This window comes from Gopherus flavomarginatus, chromosome 9 (genome assembly GCF_025201925.1).
Source record: "Gopherus flavomarginatus isolate rGopFla2 chromosome 9, rGopFla2.mat.asm, whole genome shotgun sequence".
Classification (NCBI taxonomy): Eukaryota; Metazoa; Chordata; order Testudines; family Testudinidae; genus Gopherus; species Gopherus flavomarginatus.
This window is the reverse complement of record NC_066625.1, coordinates 73,504,856-73,526,473: the sequence shown is the minus strand read 5'-3', so window position 1 is coordinate 73,526,473 and position 21,618 is coordinate 73,504,856. Positions and strand designations below refer to the sequence as shown.

The 21,618-nt window shown below is 42.5% G+C and overlaps 1 protein-coding gene across 4 annotated transcripts in view; it reads right to left on the bottom strand.

Annotated features, from left to right (window-relative positions):
• Positions 1 to 21,618, bottom strand: part of TRPM7 (transient receptor potential cation channel subfamily M member 7) — a 122,248-nt gene that overhangs the window by 76,816 nt on the left and 23,814 nt on the right. For all 4 annotated transcript variants that reach the window (XR_007776148.1, XM_050966616.1, XM_050966615.1 and 1 more), the window contains exons 2-3: positions 10,542 to 10,621; positions 2,136 to 2,174 (exon numbers count right to left, since the gene is read on the bottom strand). Coding sequence is in view for 3 of the 4 variants with exons in the window: in XM_050966616.1 (XP_050822573.1) it covers positions 2,136 to 2,174; positions 10,542 to 10,621 (119 nt within the window). In the remaining variant the exon portion in view is untranslated. The remainder of the gene's footprint in view (positions 1 to 2,135; positions 2,175 to 10,541; positions 10,622 to 21,618) is intronic.

The window sequence follows — 21,618 nt, the reverse complement described above, 5'->3', positions numbered from 1 at the left end:
ACGTGTCTGGATGGCCATGGAGGAGCTGAGAAGCCCTGGGCCGAGTCTCCGTCTCTAGCGGACCTTGCTCTACTCGGTATCGGGGACTGGCACCGTAAGGCATACCGGTACCGGGAACGAGATCAGGACCTGCGACCGGAGCGGTGCTGGGAGGTCGACCAAGATCTTGAGGCTGGACGGGAGCGGCTACAGGAGTCACGGTGCCTGGAGTGGTGCCGAGAGCGGCGGGCCGGCGAACAGGATACTGAACAGCGCCGCAAGTGCGACCAGTGCCGGTGAGGAGAACGGTGCCGGGACTGTGAGCGGCGTTGGGAGTGGGAGCACTGATGGGACCAAGAACGTCTGTGGGACCGTGATCGAGAACGGTGCCGCTTTGGTGTGCCGACAGAGGATGGTCTTATCAAGGCAGGCTTGCCGATAGACTGAATTACCTGCACCGGCGGTGCCAGTGGATGAGGTAGCGTCAACTCTGTCATGGGAATCAGATCCCGCACCATTGAGAATGTGTCTAACGTGGATGGAATAGTAAGCTCAACCACGGCTCGCGCCAGGGAGCTGACAGGCACCGGACTCGATGGCCCTTGTGGGACCAGAATCGACGGTGCCAACGCCGGGCGATCCAACTTAGACAAGCTCTCCGGCTGCGGTGCAGGTGGCACGGAGGCAGCAGGAGTCTTAGGCTTTCTCGACCTCGAGGACAGTGAGCGGTGCCGAGTCGACTTCGGTGCCGGTGACGGCCGGTGCCGAGACGTCTTGGCAGAACCAGAGTGATCTGGTACCGAGGAGGCACTTCTGCCCGCCGATTGTCCAGCGCTCGGTGCCGAAGGCGGAGGGGTAAAAGCCGCCTCCATGAGGAGCTGTTTTAGCCAAAAGTCCCGCTCCTTTTTTGTTCTAGGCTTGAAGGCCTTGCAAATGCGACACTTATCTGCCAGGTGAGATTCCCCGAGGCACTTATGACAGGAGTCTTGTGCATCTCCTGTCGACATTGGCTTGCGACAAGCTGAGCATAGTTTGAAACCCGGTGAAGCAGGCATGGGCCCAAGCACTGGGTGCGGGGAAGGAGCTAATCCCCCAACCCCTCTTAACTATAACACTAACTATGAGTGATGTTAACTATAAAACTTTGAACTATATACACAAAAATAACTAGAGAACTACAAGTAGCTAGGGAGGTGGAGGTCAGTAAAACCACACTCCTCTGTTCCAACGACTAACACAGGCGGTAAGAAGGAACTGAGGGGCGGTTGGGTTGGCAGGGGTATATATCCGGCGCCATAGCGGCACCACTCCAGGGAGCACCCAGCCGACCCACTGAGTGTTGCTAGGGTAAAAGTCTTCCGACGAACGTGCACATGGCGCGCACACACCTAATTGGAATCGATATGAGCAAGCACTCAAAGAAGAATTGAAATTTCATAGTGTTGTATTTGTAAGGGTCCTGACCCAAAAAGGAGTTGTGTGGGGGGTCACAAGGTACGAGGGACTCTGATACTGCTACCCTTATTTCTGCACTGTTGCTGATGTTGGTGCTGCTTTCAGAGCTAGGCAGCTGGAGAGTGGCAGCTGCTGGCTGGGAGCCCAGTTCGGAAGGCAGAGCCGCCACCAGCAGCAGCACAAAAGTAAAGATGGCTTAGTATGGCATTGCTACCTTTACTTCTGCACTGCTGCCTGCAGAGCTGGGCCCTCAGTCAGCAGCTTTCATTCTCCGGCCACCCGCCTCTGATGGCAGCAATGCAGAAGTAAGGGTGGCAATACCCCGCCCCCACCTAAAATAACCTTGCAACCTGACCTTAAACTGGGTCAGGATCCCCAGTTTAAGAAACGCTAGTCTTCCCCGTTAAATCTGTGCAGTACAGGGTAAAAGCACACAAAACGCCAGACTTTGAGAGGGAGGCCAGATTTCACAGTCCGTGATGCAATTTTCATGGCCATGAATTTGGTAGGGCCCTATCCATACTGCATACAGCTTCCATAGAATTCTGTATACTTTACACAATCTTCTATTTCTAGTGTTTTGCTGGCTGGTCATTTTGTAATATTAAAATTCTTTTTTAAAATGTTACAATAAGTTTCTGAATAAATATTTAACAAACCAAAGTCATAATAATTATCACTCAAAATAAAGAGTTGCTTACCTGACAAGTTGTTGACAAATCTGACATCCTGGAAGGCATCTATGAAGAAGAATACACAGGTAAACACAAGTTTAACATTTTTTGTACACTTCATATGTATACAGAACAAAGATTATTGAACAAAAAAACAGATCTAAATGTGTACTTAACCTTTCACCAACTATATACGTTTCAAGCTTTTCTTCATTTATTTCTCCAATTAACATTAATATAGAAACCATGGCAACACATAGATGGTTAGCACAAAAAAATACATGCTCCGCATCTATTTGTTAAGCTACAAAGGTCAACTTCTATTCAAAAAGTTTCTACCTGCACTCATTGAAACAATTATAAACAAACTGAGACCTTGTCTACATTACACAGTTTCATTGACAAAACAGACGAGGTGTACACACAACAATGCTCCTCTGCTGATTTAACTCTCCTGCTATGCTGATATAATAAAACCACCTTGATAAGCCGCATAAAACTTTTTGCAACAAAGTTAGAGCAACACAGTGTCGGTGTAGACCAGGGGAGGGCAAAACTTTCAATTCGGTACACGGGATTGCCAGCCCTGTGGCGCAGGGGGACTAAGGCAGGCTCCCTGCCTGCCCGGGCCCTGCACTGCTCCCAGAAGTGGCTGGCACCACATTCCTGCGGCCCCTGGGGGATGGAGGACGGCAGAGAGGTCCGTGCACTGCCCTTGCCTGCAGGCATCGCCCCCCGCAGCTCCCACTGGCTAGGAACAGAGAACTGTGGCCAATGGGAGCTTTGGGATACCCACAGGTGAGAGCAGCGCACAGCAGAGCTTCCTGCCCCACCCTACCCCCAGGTGCCACTGCTGGACCAGCTGTCCACTTCCAGGAGCGGGCCGGGGCCAGGGCCGGGGCCGGGGCCGGGGCAGGCAGGGAGCTTGCCTTAGCCCCTCTGCACTCCACTGTCACCCTGGAGCTGGTAAGGTAAGGTAAGCAGCACAGGGCCAGAGCCTGCACCCCAACCTCCTGTCCTGAGCCCCCTAACCACCTGCCTCACCTCTCCTGTGCCCCAACCCCCTGCCCTGAGCCCTCTCCTGCACCCCAACCCCCTGCCATATCCCAAGCCCTTGCCCCAGTCTTGCATTCATATGCCCTGCGTACAATTTCTCCACCCAGATGTGGCCCTTGGGCCAAAACGTTTGCCCACCCCTGCTGTAGACATCGCACTTGCTTATGTTTCCCTAAGTGACCTCTAGCAGGTGTCCTAAAATGCCCATCATGACTGCTCTGCTAAGCAGTTTCTATTCTGCTGCCCTGCAGACAGGTACACAAGCATGCACCCCTCTCCCTTTAAAGCCCTAGGAATTTTTGAAATTCCACTTCCTGTTTACTCAGTTTGGACAGCTCACATCGCATCTTCCCAGCTGACCATGCCAGCTTTCCACAGCAAATGGGCTCCCACATGGCGTATGCCAGAGTTGATGGATCTGTGGGGAGAGGAGGCTGTGCAGTTGCAGCTTGTAGAAACTGACACCTACAAGCAGATTGCTCGTGGCATGGATGAGAAGGGGCACAAAAGGGACATGCTGCAGTGCCATGCTAAGATAACAGAGCTGAGACAGGCTACCAGAAGGCAAAGGAGGCCAACCGTCACTCTGGTGTAGCACCAAAAATATGCCACTGCTACAAGGAGCTAATATGCTATCCTCAGTGGTGATCCCACCTCCACTGCCAAGAGCCCTGTGGATACTTCAGGGGGACTGAAGGCAGTGCCCAGCAGTCAACCCTGAGAACAAAGTGGTGGATGAGAGGCGTGAATTGGTGGAGGATGTGCAACAGGCTCATTTGGTGGCGTAGCAAGCCAGGACCTCTTTCTGACTCCAGAGGGGTCTAGCCAGTCCCAGAAGCAGTCCGGCAAAGGAGTGTCTGAAGCAGGAGAGGGGAGCTCCAGTAAGTACTCATTTTTCTTTGATAATGCATGGTTACATGGAAGTAGAGGTGTCTTATTTTGTTACATGGTGCATGTGGGAGAAAGGACCAAAATTAACACCACTAGGTACTATTTGCTTCTGCTTCGGATTTCCCTGTGCAGCTACAGAATAGGGGCGCTGTGGAAAAGTTTGTTAATGCACACCGAGATCTCTTAAGAATCCTCCATAGAGAGCTCTAGGAAAAACTTTCCTGCAGTTACTCAGCAATCCTCTGCCAAAGGTGCCTTGGCAGAGCTGCTTTGTTTCTTCTTCCGTTGTAGGAAATTTTGGCACACACCAATCGGCAATTATTTCTGGAGGAATCAAAGCATCACTCAGGCGAGCAGCATATGGTACTGATCTGAAGTGACACATGTAGGAGATGCATCCTTGCATCTTAAGTTACTCTCAATAGTATGATTTCAGCTTCGATTGTCCCCCACCTGTGGAAAACAGTGCTAGTATTCAGAATAACGTCTCAGAATACTTGTACTGATCCTCTTCTGAAACCACCTAGATCCTTTGTCCTGTCTTGCACCTTCTTCCCCCCCCCCACCCTCCAGGCCAAACTCACCATGTTTAGTGCTCTGACCATGGTGTGTGCTTAATAAGGGAAAGTGAGAAAGAGGTATATGTAACTTTTATGATTTAAGACTGAGTGCGCATACAATAATTACTCTGCGTATTGTTTCTTTTGCTTCTGCAGATGTGCCCTTGAGAGCCAGCTCCTACAAACCAGCGGAGCACCTCCATCAGATAAGCAGGTAAACGAGGAAGAGTGAGGATATGTTTCGAGAATTGCTGCAATCATCAGATCAGGCCAATAGCTAGCACAGAACCCTGAGATAGACAAATGAGAAACTAGAGGAGAGGGGACAGAGTCAAGAGTGGGTAACAAAGTTCATGGAGGACCAAACAGAGATCCTGCGGTCCCTGATTGCTCTGCAGACAGAACGAGTGCTCAACTCCCACTTACTCCTGAGGGAATTCTGCCTCACTAAGCATGCGCAGAATTCATGTCCCTCGCAGATTTCTTTGCTTCCCCACAGAAAAATTACTTCTAATGGGAAGCAAAGGGAATGCACAACAGCAGTCATGTACGCCTCCCTGACAGCACAGGCAGGTTGGTTTGGATGCCTGGAGCAGCTGCAGATACATAAATGCGATGGTGACGGGCAGTCATGCATGTGAGAGAGAGAGAGAGCAGCTCTGTCCCTCTTGCTCGCTATTGCAGCACGCTTGGCATGGAGGGGCAGGGCTTTGGGGTGTTTCTGAAGAGGTAGGCTTGGGGCAGGCTCTGTCCCCTCAGTTAGAGCAAAATGTACCAGCCTGCCTGCTTAGTAATTGTTCCCATTGTCTTAGTGAATTCCTCCAGGAGTGTAAAACAGGTGTAAAACTTTTAAGGCTCCTTTACATTGCCAGAGTTGTGTAAAGGACATGTGGCCTTACAAATGCTAAGATTACTTTAGTGATTAGAACTGATCTAAATTTTTGGACTGAAACATTTTCCTATCAAAATGTGCTCCATGAACTGTTTGCTACTGACCTTTCTGGAGATGGTCAGTAGCCAATATAAATTATGAGTTTCATTCCCCAGCTTCACTTGCCTATGATGTAATACTGAGCATATGACTGCATATATTTGTTGACTAATCATTAGAAATAAGGGTTGAAACCTAGCTACATTACTATAAGGCAAGGTGGGTTGGGGATTTCCTCCAATGCTTCCCACTCCCATTCGCCATCCATTGTATTGTAGTTTAAATAAATCACCAAAATAACTGAAACCAGCATGATTATATTGCATTAGTTTGACAAATAAAACGTGGAATTTTGCAGATTTTTAAAATATTGTGCACAGAATTTTTAGGAACAGAATTCCCCCATGAATATCCTCCTGCAGCTCGTAGAGACCTGTATTCCTTACCCTCCCCAAACTCTCCACACACATTCCTCTCACATTCCTGATCCATAGCAGTATCCCTTGCACTCCACTGCAAGTGACATTTTCCATAATGACAGCTAGCCTTTCTGAAGTGAGGCTCTCGCAGCTACGTGTGAGTGCTGTTCACTGTCAGGTCTCTTGTAAGAAATATTAATCTGTGTATTAACTTTAATAAAAATTGAGTCTTACAAAGACAGTGATTCTTTCTTTGTGACTTACACAGGATGGTTGCAACAGAAATTCAGACAGTGGCAACTGCCACATTTGCAGACTACAATTAATGCTCAGGCAGAAATCATTACGGGGTCATTCAAGGTGGCAAGTAAACAATGCCTGGCTTAATTCATTACAGAAAGACATGGGGCTCATTGTCAAAATGCTGCTTCAAAGCCTCCCTGATTCAAATAGCCCCCCATTGAGTCCCTCTAGTTACCCTGCTGTCTGGCTGCTCAAAATTAGCCACCTGGCAATCCACCTCAGTGCTCCACCCCTGGGGAAAACTTTTCTCTCTTGGCTTTATAAGTGTTATGCAGTACACCGAGATCTAACCTGCCAAAAAGGCAGCGCCAGCAATCCTTTAATCTGCCAAAAGCACATTCTACGGTCATTCTGTACCTGCTGACCTTGTTATCGAAGTGCTCCTTGTTGCTGTCAAGATTTCGGGTGTATGGATTCTTGAACCACAGGAGTAAGGGGTAGGTTGGGTCTCCCAGGATCACTATGGGCATTTCCACATCCTCTGTTAGAAAGTCCCTAGTTGCGGCTTTCTGTACAGGCCCAGGTTCATGAAGATGCATGTGTCACGCAACTTCCCTCACCACCTTGTGTATATGTCAGTGACATGACCCTGGTGATCCACCAGTGCCTGCAGCAGCATAGAGAAGTAGTCCTTTCTGTTGACGAACTCTGTCGCAAGATGGTTTGGGGCCAAAATTAGGATGTATGCGACATCTATAGCCCTACCGCAGTTAGGGAATCCCACTGCCGCAACGGCATCCACTATTTCCTGCACATTGTCCAGAGTCACAGTCTTTCATAGCAGGAGGTGATTCACGGCCCTGCATACTTGCATAACTGCAACCCCGGTGAACTTCCGAACTCCAAACTGATTCATGACTGACCGGTAGCAGTCTGGAGTTGCTCACTTCCACACAGCAATCACCACCACATTTTCCACCATCTGGCACCGGAGGGCAGGGGCGAGCTCCACATACCGTTCCAAGAAGGTGGCTTTGCACATACGGAAGTTCTGCAGCCACTGCTCATCATCCCATACCTGCATCAAAATCTGATCCCACCACTTGGTGCTTATTTCCTTAGCCCAATAGGGACGGTCCACCTTGTGCTGCTGCTCTGTAAATGCCAAATCAATCTTGAATTGTTTCTTTCCATGGCACACAGTAGTGCAGGCAGCATAGATTCCTGTTCAGATTAGCAATTTATGAAATATTGAAGGTCAGCTGCATTGTGTTCATAATACTTACCAAAGACTGGTGAGCAGTGCAGGATCCATGCTTTCAGGCAGAGAGGGCGCGCACAAGGTTTACAGGGCCAGTTGAAATAGTGCAAAATTCAGTCAGAAGTCCTTGGAATTATGGGATGGAGAAAACTGCATCAAAGGGGCGGTGATTTCGCCCCCATGATGCACTGAGTTCCATTCCTAGAACTCCTAATAGGAGGTGGAAGCAATTTGCATGGGGGGATAGCTACCAATGGTACATACACATCTACCCCAATATAACGCGACCTGATATAACACAAATTCAAATATAACGTGGTAAAGCAGTGCTCGGGGGCGGGGCAGGGCTACGCACTCTGCTGGATCAAAGCAAGTTTGATATAACGCGGTTTCACCTATAACACGATAAGATTTTTTGGCTCCCGAGGACAGCGTTATATCGGGGTAGAGGTGTACTCTCTTTGTCAGCGCTAGAGCATCACCTGTGGGCAAGTTCTACTGACACAAGGAGCATTGTGTGAAAATGCAAAAGCAATGTAATTACAGTGGTTTATGATCATTGATGTAACTTAAGCCGACTTAACTTTGTAGTGTAGACATGGCCTAAATTATTATTTTTATGCCCTGATTCATCAAAGTACTTAAGCACATGCATAGTCCTATTGAAGCTAAATAATGGTCTTTAATCACCATTAACTTCAATGGGATTAATCACACTGTTTCTGGTTAAACCCATGCTTAAATGCTCGGTAAACTGGGGTCTTTAACTAGACAGTATGAAGCTTTTATATTTTTCTTAAACTCTTGTGTGGGAGAGGGAGTAATATACTGTCTTTCTTTGACTCCATAGTTTAAATACTGCGGTATCTCCCTCTCAGAGCTGATGCTTCTCATTCCTGTGTCTTGTTAGGATTTCTTGCTTTGGGGTGAGGGTTATTTTGTCCTGCATGTGCATAAGGCTAAGTTGGGTTCTAATGAACTTGTAAGATGCAAATAATTCATTGTGAAAAGATGCAGAAATTCTAATTCCATCTCCTTCCAAATCTCATTTTACACATCTTTTCTTCTTTATCTTTGCCTCTTACTTTCCCCTTCCGTACTACATTACAGTTTTCTGTAACTTGCATCATAAACAACTAACCTGTATTATTCAAGTCCATAATAAATTTTGGTATAATTGTACAAAAATATACTATCTACAATAAAATTATATTGTATATTCACATTTTATAATTATGCTGAAAATAAATTAAAGCATAAAACAAGCTCTTTAAACTCTTGTTATTTTAGCCTTTTTTGAAGCTACATTAAGTTATAAATCTTCTGGATATTTAATATGAAACTAGATTTTGATAATTGCCAAATTAGGTTTTTAACTATAGATCACAACTTATGCTAAGCAAAATTATTCTGCAAAACATCTAAAGATGTTTTTTTCTCTTCTATATTTGATTCCTTCATGCACATTTGAGGAACTACAGTAAGATAAAATCTAAGGAATGGATTGGCCAAATATGCAACTTCATTTGTAGGCTATAAATGGATTAAACTTAAAAAGACAATTGTTGAAAGACTGTTTTGTTCCCTGGGAAATGCTATGGAAATTTTAACAGCTTCCTAATTACTCTGCTTGCATTTGCAAGTTTTCCATGTGTTTCAATTGGATCATGGCAGTAAATTCTAAAACCTTCTCAGGGTCCTATGGTTTCAAGGAATTTAATAAATCATTTGTGATACATTTCACAGACTAGAGCTCAGACTAGATCTTTATTCTGCCTGAAACAAATTCTCAAAAGAAACTAATATTAGTCTGAGTTTAGCAAAGTTATACAAGTGTTCTATGTGCAGGACTTGAACTAGCAGCTTTATGGATCTGAAAAGCAGAAGCTTAATTCTAAAAGTCATGTGAACCTGTGTAACACTTAACTTGGGGCTGTAGAGGCAGTTAAATTGCAACTAGTATTTCTAATTTTAGCAATTTTTTAAATTACCATATAACATGAAGTAACAATAGATTTAATCTCTTTTGTGATTGGAGGTGGATTTTTATATATAGATATATCAGCAAAATGCTACAACATGTAGAATCCTGCTAATTTATATCCGAATGACTTCTAGAACCAGTGAAATTCACAAACTAACTAGACGCTTGAGGGGTCATATTTCTAAGTACTGCATATTTTAATTTCACATCATCTTGTTCAGATACTGTGAAAGACTAAGTTAAAAGCAGTATTTAATCAGTTTTATTAAACCCTGTACTGTTTCATATGCCTAAAGTCAGGTCTCTTCTTACTCAATGCTTACTAAGCAAAATACTAATATTTTCAGATTTTCATCATACTTCATGCCCTCCATAGTTGTAACCATTTTCAATGCCCATTCTGACCTTTCCTCATCTTTTTACAGTGTTGTTTTTCCCCCCAAAGGTTTTGAATGAGGAGGATGGAGTGGTGGGGGTGGGGGGAAGAGAGGAAGTATCACATGCCACGTCCTGATATCAGAATCAAGTTTTCTGAAAACACAACTTTCCTCCACCTTTGAGTCTGGATGGCCATTGCCAATTTTGGCTCTAATGGATTTCTCTCTTTCCATTCATTTCTTTCTGCATCACACTCTCACATTTATTTCTCCCTATCTCCTTGATGTCAACTCTTCAGCATGAAAGAAAATGTATTTCCTGCAGGCTCACAGTCTTCCTTCCTCTACCAGTCTCTGTATGAACTGCATCTTTACAGTGCTTTCTGATCTAAAGAAATGTGCAACAAGAAGCACTGTAGATAGTTATGCCCACTACAGGGACTAGTAGAAAAATTAAGAGGCGACGTACTCAAATGAATAGGCCTCTGTGGTATGTTGAGAGACTTTCAATAAAGTCAGAGAAGCCTTACAGACACAGTTGCGATGCTTAGGCACTAAGGAGTGAACTAAAGGCAGAGAGTTCCATTTTATATAGATTAAAAAAACTGAGTTTACATGAATGTTTTAAGAACAGCAGTTACTGTACCAATCTATTTTATACCAATTTAATTAAGAAGTACTAAGGAAGCCATGCATAAAATTTCTGGTTACCTGTGAGGGTCCTTTGAACTTGGTATAATATACACACATTCCCTCTTGGTGAAAGTGTTTTCTATCCAGGATTTCTGGGACTGTAAAAATAAGAGTCATACAAGAATTATTATATTGTAAAAATCATATAAATTGCTGTCAATATTCTTTAAGAAAAAAAAGAGAAGAACAGTATGATACAATAGCCAAAAGTAGGCATTAAAGAAATATAATTCCCCATTTAAATATAGTTCTGTTTTTCATTGATGAACGCATATATCTGCAGTATTGGCAAAGACAAACTGTAAGGCAAAGATATTCAAAAGCAAGAATGATTCTGAATGCCCATGTGAAGAGGTTTGATTTTAAATAAGAGCTTTCTCTCCGAAAATCAGGCCTCTTTAAAGTGCCTCATGTTGGGCACCTACAATTTGAAGCAATCAGAATCACTAATCACTTCTTATGTATCGGGGTAGCTGTGTTAGTCTGTATACACAAAAACAACAAGGAATCCAGTGGAACCATAAAGACTAGTCACTTTTTAAAAGTCTAAATGTTTTGATTAACTACATTCTGAAGTTAGTTTTGCAACAGTCAGGTACTTATGATGAAAAAAAATGACGTAACAAAAGAAGAAATATCCACTAGTGAAAAACAGATTGCAACTACAGGTAATTTGGCCTAAATTATTGTCTGTTGCTAAAAGCTCTATCAAACTGCATTAACGAAACATCAAAAGACAGACAAAAATTATAAACTGTTATATTTTAATGGTTACATAAAATGAATAGGTTATACTTTTGAAAAATCAGAGAAGTGCACTTACACAGAATTTTCATGAAACTCTTTATTGTGTATTCCGGATGGCAAGAGTATTTTGCACTTAACGACAGCATGCATTTTAAATCTCTCTCTCACTCACTCTCACACACACACACACTGCAAATTGAGATGCAAGAACATGCAAGCAAACATTCTGAAATAGTTCACTAAAGTGTGACCAAAATAGTTGCTATGTGGTATTTTGAAGTTGCAAAATATTCACTATTTATTTCATGAAGCTAGCTGAACATTTATGTCACTGTTTCACCAATGTTTTATCTATTCTATTATAAAGTGTCAGTGCAAAAAAGTGTGTTTTTTTAAAAACAGGTGTGTAGCGGAGCAGTCACCCCGCTCCATTTTATAGACTCATAGACTCTAGGACTGGAAGGGACCTCAAGAGGTCATTGAGTCCAGTCCCCTGCCCTCATGGCAGGACCAAATACTGTCTAGACCATCCCCGATAGACATTTATCTAACCTATTCTTAAATATCTCCAGAGATGGAGATTCCACAACCTCCCTAGGCAATTTATTCTAGTGTTTAACTACCCTGACAGTTAGGAACTCTTTCCTAATGTCCAACCTAAATCTCCCTTGCTGCAGTTTAAGCCCATTGCTTCTTGTTCTATCATTAGAGGCTAAGGTGAACAAGTTTTCTCCCTCCTCCTGATGACACCCTTTTAGATACCTGAAAACTGCTATCATGACCCCTCTCAGTCTTCTCTTTTCCAAACTAAATAAACCCAATTCTTTCAGCCTTCCTTCATAGGTCATGTTCTCAACACCTTTAATCATTCTTGTTGCTCTTCTCTGGACCCTCTCCAATTTCTCCACATCTTTCTTGAAATGCGGTGCCCAGAACTGGACACAATACGCCAGTTGAGGCCTAACCAGCGCAAAGTAGAGCAGAAGAATGACTTCTCGTGTCTTGTTTACAACACACCTGTTAATGCATCCCAGAATCACGTTTGCTTTTTTTGCAACAGTATCACACTGTTGACTCATACTTAGCTTGTGGTCCACTATGACCCCCAGGATCTCTTTCTGCCATACTCCTTCCTAGACTGTCTCTTCCCCTCTTTTGTAAGGGGTTAAACCCAGCTCTGGGGAAGGGGTGCCCCGAGGAGCCAGTCAGGCTCCAGGAAACCCAAGAGGGACTATGGGAGGTGCAGTGAGACCTCCAAAAGGAGGTAGGGCAGATGGCATGGGAGCAGCAGGCCCTGATAAGACTCCTGAGAGGGGAGTTCAAGAAAAGTCATTGAGAGCGTGAGGGGAGGCCCTGGGCAGAGTGCAGAGCTAGTTACACCTGTGGGAGGCGGGGACATTTGAGAGGGGACTGTCCCTACTGGGTTGGAGGCATGGAACCTATAAACACTCTTATTTACCACACTATAACAGAGAGAAAAACATACTTTTGACAAACTCTATATCCTGCTTGATTGATAAAAAGCAATATTTCATCATGCCAACATGCAATTCTTCAGAATTAGTGAACAAAAGGTCTGGACTACTTTCCAAATAAAAAGCTCTCCTATTCCACAAGATTCCTTAACAAAAATTAGTATTAATAAGCAATCTGTATAAAAGTTTACACAATACACCAATTAATAGGGCCATATATTTTAAGACTACCAAAAAATTTGTTTGTTGCTATTTGTTTACTACTTTTCTGAAGTACACAGCTGGATTCCAGGTTATTCTGCTTGACCTTTCATTTACTAATGATGTTACATATTGCTGCAGGCTTTCAAACTTCTACATAGAACTATAACAAAATTGTTAAAGATTCTTCCCCAAGAACATTAGATGATTAAGCAGTCTGTGCATTTAGTAAACTGCAGATTACACATCTTTGGAATGAATGTAAACTACTACTTTCAATATAGAAAATGCTTCTCAGTGTCAAGCACATAAAACATATTTAACATATTTATTTATACAGAAAACATATTTAACTATATATAGTGTGAACAAGTGTCTGGTTTTCAACCAGAACCCCAGTCGAAAAGGGACCCTGGCGGCTCTGGTCAGCACCAAAATCCGGTCAGTGGTGCTGCAGAGACAAGGCAGGTTAGTCCCTACCTGTCCTGGCTCTGCGCTGCACCTCGGAAGCAGCCAGAAGGTCTGGCTCTTAGGCAGGGGGGCCACAGGGCTCTGTAAACTGACCCCAACCCAAGCACCGGCTCCACACTCCCATTGGGAACCGCAGCCAACGGGAGCTGCAGGGACGATGCCTGTGGGTGGGAACAGTGTGCAGAGCCGCCTGCTGTGCATCTGCCTAGCAACGCAGAGTCAGCACAGGCAGGAAGCCTGCTTTAACCCCCCTGCTGCACCGCTGGCCGGGAGCCCCCAGATGTAAGACCACACCCCAACCCCGAGCCCCTGCCCCACCCCCTGCCCAAAACCTGGAGTCCCCTCCTGCACCCTCAAACCCCTCATCCCCAGCCCCCCTCCAGAGCCTCCACCTCCAGACAGCCTCTCACTCTCTCTGCACCCCAGTCTCTTGCCTCAACCCGCAGCCACCTCCAACACCTTGAACCCCCCAGTCCCACCCCAGAACCCACACCCCTAGATGGAGCCATCACCCCCTCCTGCCGCACTATGCATGTGCCTTGATACACAATGACAGTTTATTACTGCTCTTTGATCTAGTCCTGTTTCAAAGACGACTAGATCAAACTGCATTAACAAACTATTAACGAGTAAGGCTGCGAGTTTGTCACAGAGGTCCTGGAAGTCACAGATTCCGTGACTTTCTAGGACCTCTCTGACTTTTGCAGTGGACGGTGTGGTTGGCCCAGGGGCTGCCTAACTCACGCAGCCTCTTGGCCAGCCACACTTCTGCTGGTGGGACAGTCCCAGCCACTGCGCCCCACTCCCCCAGCAGCAGCAGGAGGTTTGAGTGTGGGAGAGCGCTCAGGGCGGCGCTTACCTTGGGGGGTTCCCTGGAAGCAGCAACATCCCTCAGCTCCTACACAGAAGTGCGGTCAGGTAGCTCTGCATACTGCCTCCGCCCACAGGCACTGCCCCCGCAGCTCCCATTGGCCATGGTTCCTGGCAAATGGGAGCTGTGGAGTTAGCTCTCAGGAAGAAGCAGCAATCTGATCAGGCCTCCACCTAGGAGCCGCAGGGGCACGTCACCACTTCCAGGAGCCACGCAGAGCCGCTGGGTAGGGAGCGTGCCAGCCCCAGCAAACCCACCCACCTCCACCAGCACAAGCAGGGGTCCTGGACCACCCTCCCCTTCTCCAAAAATCTGGGCCGTCTCCTGAGCCCTCCCCCTACCCAGGATTTAGTCAGGGGTATATAGTAGGGCTGCCAAGCGATTAAAAAAATATATAAATCATTCTGTTAAACAATAGAATACCATTTATTTAAATATTTTTGGATGTCTTCTACATTTTCAAATATATTGATTTCATTTACAACACAGAATATAAAGTGAGTACTGCACACTTTGTATTTTTTTAATTACAAATATTCGCACTGTAAAAAAAACAAACACCAATTCACCTAATACAAGTACTACAGTGCAATCTCTTTATTAGCAAAGTTGAATTATGTACCAAGAAAACCCTGCATTCAAAAATAAAACAAACAATGTAAAACCTCAGGGCTTTCAATCCAAAGCAGTGCAGACTGAAGCATGTTCATTTTCATTATGTGAGTCAGATGCCAAAAGCATAAGGCTGATTTTCTTTTTTGGTGGTTTGGGTTCTGTAGTTTTGACATCTGTGTGTTGCTCTTCTCAGACTTTTGAAAAAATGCGCTGCAGCTCATCCCTCTCAGATTTTGGAAGGCATTTCAGATTCTTAAATCTTAGCTCGAGTCCTGTAACTATCTTTAGAAATTTCACATTGGCATCTTCTTTAAATTTTGTCAAATTTGCAGTGAAAGTGTTCTTAAAACTAACGTGCTGGGTCATCATCCGAGACTGCTATAACATGAAATATATGCAGAATGTGGGTAAAACAGAGCAGGAGACATACAATTCTCCCCCAAGGAGTTCAGTCACAAATTTAAACAACATTTTTTTTTTTAAACTAGCATTATCCAGCATGGAAGTTTCTCCTCTGGAATAATGGTTGAAACATGAAGAAGCACATGAATCTTTAGCGCATCTGGCACGTAAATACATTGCAAAGCCAGCTAGAATACTGCCACGCGAACACCTGTTCTCACTTTCAGGTGACATGGTAAACAAGAAGCAGGCAGCATTATCTCCTGCAAATCTAAACTCACTTGTTTTTCTCAGCGATTGGCTAAACAAGAAGTAGAATTGAGTGGACTTGTAGGCTTCTCAAGTTTTACTTTTTGTTTTTGAGTGCAGTTATGTAACAAACTACATTCGTAAGTTGCACTTTCCTGATAAAGAGATTACACTACAGTACTTGTATGAGGTGAACGAAAAAATACTATTTCTTTCGATTGCAAATATTTGCACTCTAAAAATGATAATCAAAAATATAAAGTAAGCACTGTACACTTTGTATTGTGTTGTAATTGAAATTAATGTATCTGAACATGTAGAAAAACATCCAAAAATATTAAACAATAGAATGCCAACTGAAATTAATCAGTGCGATTAATCACGATTAATTTTTTTTAATCGCCATTGTTTTGAATTCATCGCGTGAGTTAACTGTGAGTAACTGACAGCCCTAGTATATAGGTCAAGTCATGGACAGGTCACGGGCCAAGAATTTGTTTACTGTCCATGACCTGTCCACGACTTTTACTAAAAATACTCATGACTAAAACATAGCCTTATTAATGAGCGTAACCATAGTGTACATAGACAGTGTGCTTTGCCGCTTCATGCTTGGTTCCAAGGTGGAAACTGAAATCCATCTCTCCAGCCTCAGTTTCTTTATCACTCAAAATCCAATTATTCTAGTTTTACACCAAGTAGTAACTTTCAAAATTCAATTGTTTAGATTGTATGGATGTTCAATCCATACAATGATTTCTTACATAGTGGGGAAAGTAATTCTCTTCCCATTCTCCTCTTTTAGAAGCAGAAATCATTTCCCTCCTCACATACCCCCAGCTTTCCAAGATGATTTTGCCTTAGGGCAGAGACCAAGTACAAAAAATTTCAGCAAGCTATGAAAGACGAAAACGGGGTTATAACGTAAACTGTTTCAACATGACTGTAGCAGTCAATACCATGCACGTACTATAATGCTCTTTCTTGTGCAAGACCTCTACAATTGAATATTGCAAACTGATCTGTATCTGTTCTGTACAGAGTGTTTTTAAAAGTATCCAGTAGCTTGGCTCTCCATAACTACAGTTCACAAGTTACTACTTTATCTATACTCACGTATTTCCACTATTTACGAGACGTTATCTGACTTAAGAAAGAAGTTTTCATTAGCCAAACATGTGCTATATCATGGGACTAAACCGTGATCCCTGCCCAGTTGACTGTAACACATCATGTACACCAGACTCCTGGAGCAATAGCTGAAAAGCAGAAATTCCGAATAAATTTCTATCTCCCCATCACCATTTATATCCAATGAACCTCATCACAAAAATGAACAGCCAGTTCAAACATACAAAGCAGCTTATTAGTCTTACATTGTATTTCTCTCCTCTGTTCACGAAAAGAAGTAGTATACATTTCATACATTGTCTGCAAATTCCAGACAAAACTTTAACAGTATTCTAAGTACTTAGGTACCAAGGACAAGGTGGTAAATATCCTGTTGTCTGGCAAAAGTAGCCTAACTTGTCCTTAGCCCAAGTTAACCACAAAGTGTTCAATGTGGCTGTCGCAATATAAGAGGAACTATTTTTAAACAAAAAAAGTTTTATATTAGGGGACAACTTATTTGGTTTGTTAGGAGGATAGTTTCACTGCCCAGGGACAATGCAGACCTTTTTTTTTTTTTTTTTAATAAAACGTAAAAAGTCTCACATTGTGGACCACCACCCACCCCCAAAGGAAAACATTATTTCACATTAGTCATGTTATAAGGGATAGAAAGTTTGAGTTTTGTTTTCTGTTTGTTTAGCTGCGGAGGAGGGAAGTAGCTAGAAGGAAGAAAGGGAAGGTAGGAAGTTTGATACTATATATTTTCTAAAGTTGTTCAAAAGGCTTGGCTCCAGCAAACCCCACCAGCACTGGCTTTCATTGCAATTTAAAACTGCATACCTCTGTAACTACCAGCTTTTAGACAGGACAAAAAGTCAGTCAGCTACTTTACAAGATATATTTAAAACCTCTCTCCAAATTTACTGCTGAAGGACAGCACAAGTGTCCAAGGAGCACCATCAAAAAATTAGTTTTCAAAGAGTGTCATTAAACCAGACAAAACCTTGTTATAAATACCTACAATTCAAATGGATGTGTCTAATACTAGAAAAAGCTATGTTAACCAGTGACACCATCATTATATGATACTGTATTTATACACAGTGCTTCAGTGTAACCATAATGTAAAACCATCATCTTTTGTTTCCAGAGAGTGGTGGGGTTCACTGCCTGAATAAATATCAACTGTGCATGATTAGATAACAAATACCTCACTAACTCACCTAAAAACGAATGTGTAATATACACTCAGCACTACTGGCTCGAGTCCCTATTTTAAGAGATGTGGTTCATTTGATCGTTTCATTGATCAAGGCTCAACCTTTTAAACACTTTTTCCTTATTCTGAGGACAAGTACTATGCAGATGAACAAACATATACCTGTCAGCAGCAGAAAGAGTACAAATAATTCACATATAGATAGAATATAGAAAAATCTCCATGCATGTATGTAAATCATTCAGTTAAAATAAATACAATCAGTTAACTGATCCTGTGTTTTATTTCATAATAGAAATGGTGCAAAGGGCATCACATTTTGAAGGAAGACACACTGGCAGAAATAAGTGAAGAATAGAGATAATAGCAGAATATTGCAACTCTGGATCTTTCACAGTCAAACTCAAACAATTGTTAGACCATATTGAAAATATGGGTTGTAGTCAATATCTGGTGAAAGATCACAAATGAAGTATGACTGATTTGTGTTATTTCCAGCACCAGTGAATTTCATTTAATGAGTATGTACGCACACACAGGGTTATGCGTCAGTTAAATTTGCTCTACACTTTATACTTTAAATGAAGTTAAGGTTTCCAACAGTATATTTCATCTGTCAAAGGCACACACCTCATTACTAGCACACATCCATCACATACCACATTCTGAACTTTGCCCTAGAAGGGATGCCAGCCTTCCAGTGCCCCCTAACACAAAATAAGTCCACCCACCTCTACCACAAACCAGACCAGACTCCTTCCCCCCCCGCCCACCCTCACTGTCTCATCCAAACATGCACAGGTTTACAAGGTTTTGCAGGTTTGGCAATGGGGTGCTGGAAGCCTACCAACACTACTTGGGTAGAGCTATGTTTGTGGTCTGCAGTGTATGGTGATTATGCTGGTGTTAAGGTGTGTGTCTGAGGAAGGGAGTAAATCAAACTGAAGCTGACAGCCTTAACTTTTAATTTCCTTGCTTTTTAGTTTTGTATGAGGATGTGCTGTGTTTTTGTTTTGTTTTTTTTTAATTTCCCAACTCCTTAATAGTTATTTCTTTTATAGAGAACAGAACCATTGGCCTTATCTACACAAGAAAATTGCACCAGCTTTACATTAAAACTTAATCATTTTTTAAAAAGTGTCAATTTTAAATGAAACCAGTGCCACTTTCGTGTTTAGACAAGACTTTTAGCCAAGAACCCAACTGGTTTAGGAGCAACTGAAGATTCTGTCCTGCATGAAAGAAGCCATTGCTATGTTGAAGACTCTGTTCTTCATTAAACTGTACGCAATTAGCTTAAGACCTCTGCTCATGAATCAGCAGACCAGTGCAGCTGTTTTTTCACATAAAAATATTTTCCATGAAAAAACGGCCTTGCTCCTGAAACAGAATTTTCACAATTAGGTTTTTTCAATGTTCTCATTAAAAAGTCGTTTTAAGAAAGAAAAAAAAAAGAAAAGAAAAGAAAATATTCAGCCTGTTCTACTGTTCAACTGATTCACAGGTAGAGCTCACTCCAAATCAACCATTTAACCAAGACCAGGATCTTCACCATCAGAACAACTCCTTTAAACACAGAAAAGAATCTTTGTCAAAGCAACAGTGAATGGTTTGTTGACAAACCTGTTCTTCAGAAAACTGTTAAGGCCAGTTCAGGAGATTTGGTGATGAACAGTTTCACAGAGATCCTGGCCTTTGATAAAAGTAACCATTATTTTTGTCAAACATTTTCTCTGATGAAACACCCAAGTGCCACTTGACTTTGAGAAAAATACATCAGAAGGCAGTTTTATATTCATCTCCTAAACCATTTTTAAAAGCTTCTGCTACTGCATTAGTGAGCTGAAGTAGCTGTTGTGGAAAGTATTCTCCAGTTAATCACAGTGCATAAAATTCAGTTGTGACTAGGGCTGTCAATTAATCGCAGTTAACTCATGCGATTAACTAAAAAAATTAATCGTGATAAAAATGAATCACAATTAATCGCAGTTTTAATCACACTGTTAAATAGAATATCAATTGAAATTTATTAAATATTTTGGATGTTTTTCTACATTTTCACATACACTTCTACCTCGAGGTAATGCTGTCCTCGGGAACCAAAAAAATCTTACCACGTTATAGACGAAACCGCGTTATATCGAACTTGATTTGATCCACCGCAGCGCGCAGCCCCGAACCCCGGAGCACTGCTTTACCACGTTATATCCGAATTCATGGTTATATCAGGTGGCATTATATCAGGGTAGAGATGTATATTGTATTCTGTGTTGTAACTGAAACCCAAAAAATATAAATATTCGCACTGTAAAAATGATGGAGAAATAGTATTTTTCAATTCACCTCATACAAGTACTGTAGTGTAAGCTCTATCATGAAAGTGAAATTTACAAATGTAGACTTTTTTTCTTTATTTAACTGCACTCAAAAACAAAAACTGTAAAACTTCAGAGCCTACAAGTCCACTCAGTCCTACTTCTTGCTCAGCTAATCGCTCAGACAAACAAGTTTGTTTGCATTTACAGGAAATAATGCTGCCCTCTTCTTGTTTACAGTGTCACCTGAAAGTGAGAACAAGTACTTGCTTCACACTTTTGTAGCTGGTATTTCATAGAATATCAGGGTAGGAAGGGACCTCAGGAGGTCATCTAGTCCGACCCCCTGCTCAAAGCAGGAACAATCTCCAGACAGATTTTTACCCCAGTTCCCTAAATGGAATCCCTCAAGGATTGAACTCACAACCCTGGGTATTGCAAGGTATTTATGTGCCAGATATGCTACACATTGGTATGCCCTTTCATGCTTTGGCCACCATTCCAGAGGACATGCTTCTATGATGATGGCACTCATTAAAAAAGAATGTGTTTATTAAATTTCTTACTGAACTCCTTGGGGGAAAATTGTATGTCTCCTGCTCTGTTTTACCTGCATTCTGCCATATATTTCATGTTATAGCAGTCTCGGATGATGACCCAGCACATGTTGTTCATTTTAAGAACGCTTTCACTGCAGATCTGAAAAAACACAAAGAAGGTACCAATGTGATATTTCTAAAGATAGCTACAGCACTTGACCCAAGGTTTAAGAATCTGAAGTGCCTTCCAAAATCAGAGGGATGAGCTGCAGTGCATGTTTTCAGAAGTCTGAAAAAAGCAACACTCTGATGCAGAAACTGCAGAACCTAAACCACCAAAAAAGAAAATCAACCTTCTGCTGTTGGCATCTGACTCACATAATGAAAATGAATATGCTTCGATCTGCCCTGCTTTGGACTGTGATCGAACAGAACCTATCCTTAGCATGGACCAATGTCCCCTGGAATGGTAGTTGAAGCATGAAGGGACATATGAAGTTTTAGCACATCTGGCATTTAAATATCTTGTGACACTGGCTACAAATGTTGGTTCTCACTTTCAGATGACACTGTAAACAAGAAGTAGGCAACATTATCTTCTGCAAATGTAAACAAACTTGTTTGTATGAGCAATTGGCTGAACAACAAGTAGGACTGACTAGACTTGTAAGCCCTGAGGTTTTACATTTAAATGCAGGAGTTTTTTTGTACATAATTCTACATTTGTAAGTTCAACTTTGCTGACAAAGAGATTGCACTACAGTACTTGTATTAGGTGAATTGAAAAATAGCATTTTTTTTAACAATGCAAATATTTGTAATAAAAAATAAATACAAAGTGTACAGTGCTCACTTTATATTCTGTGCTGTAACAGAAA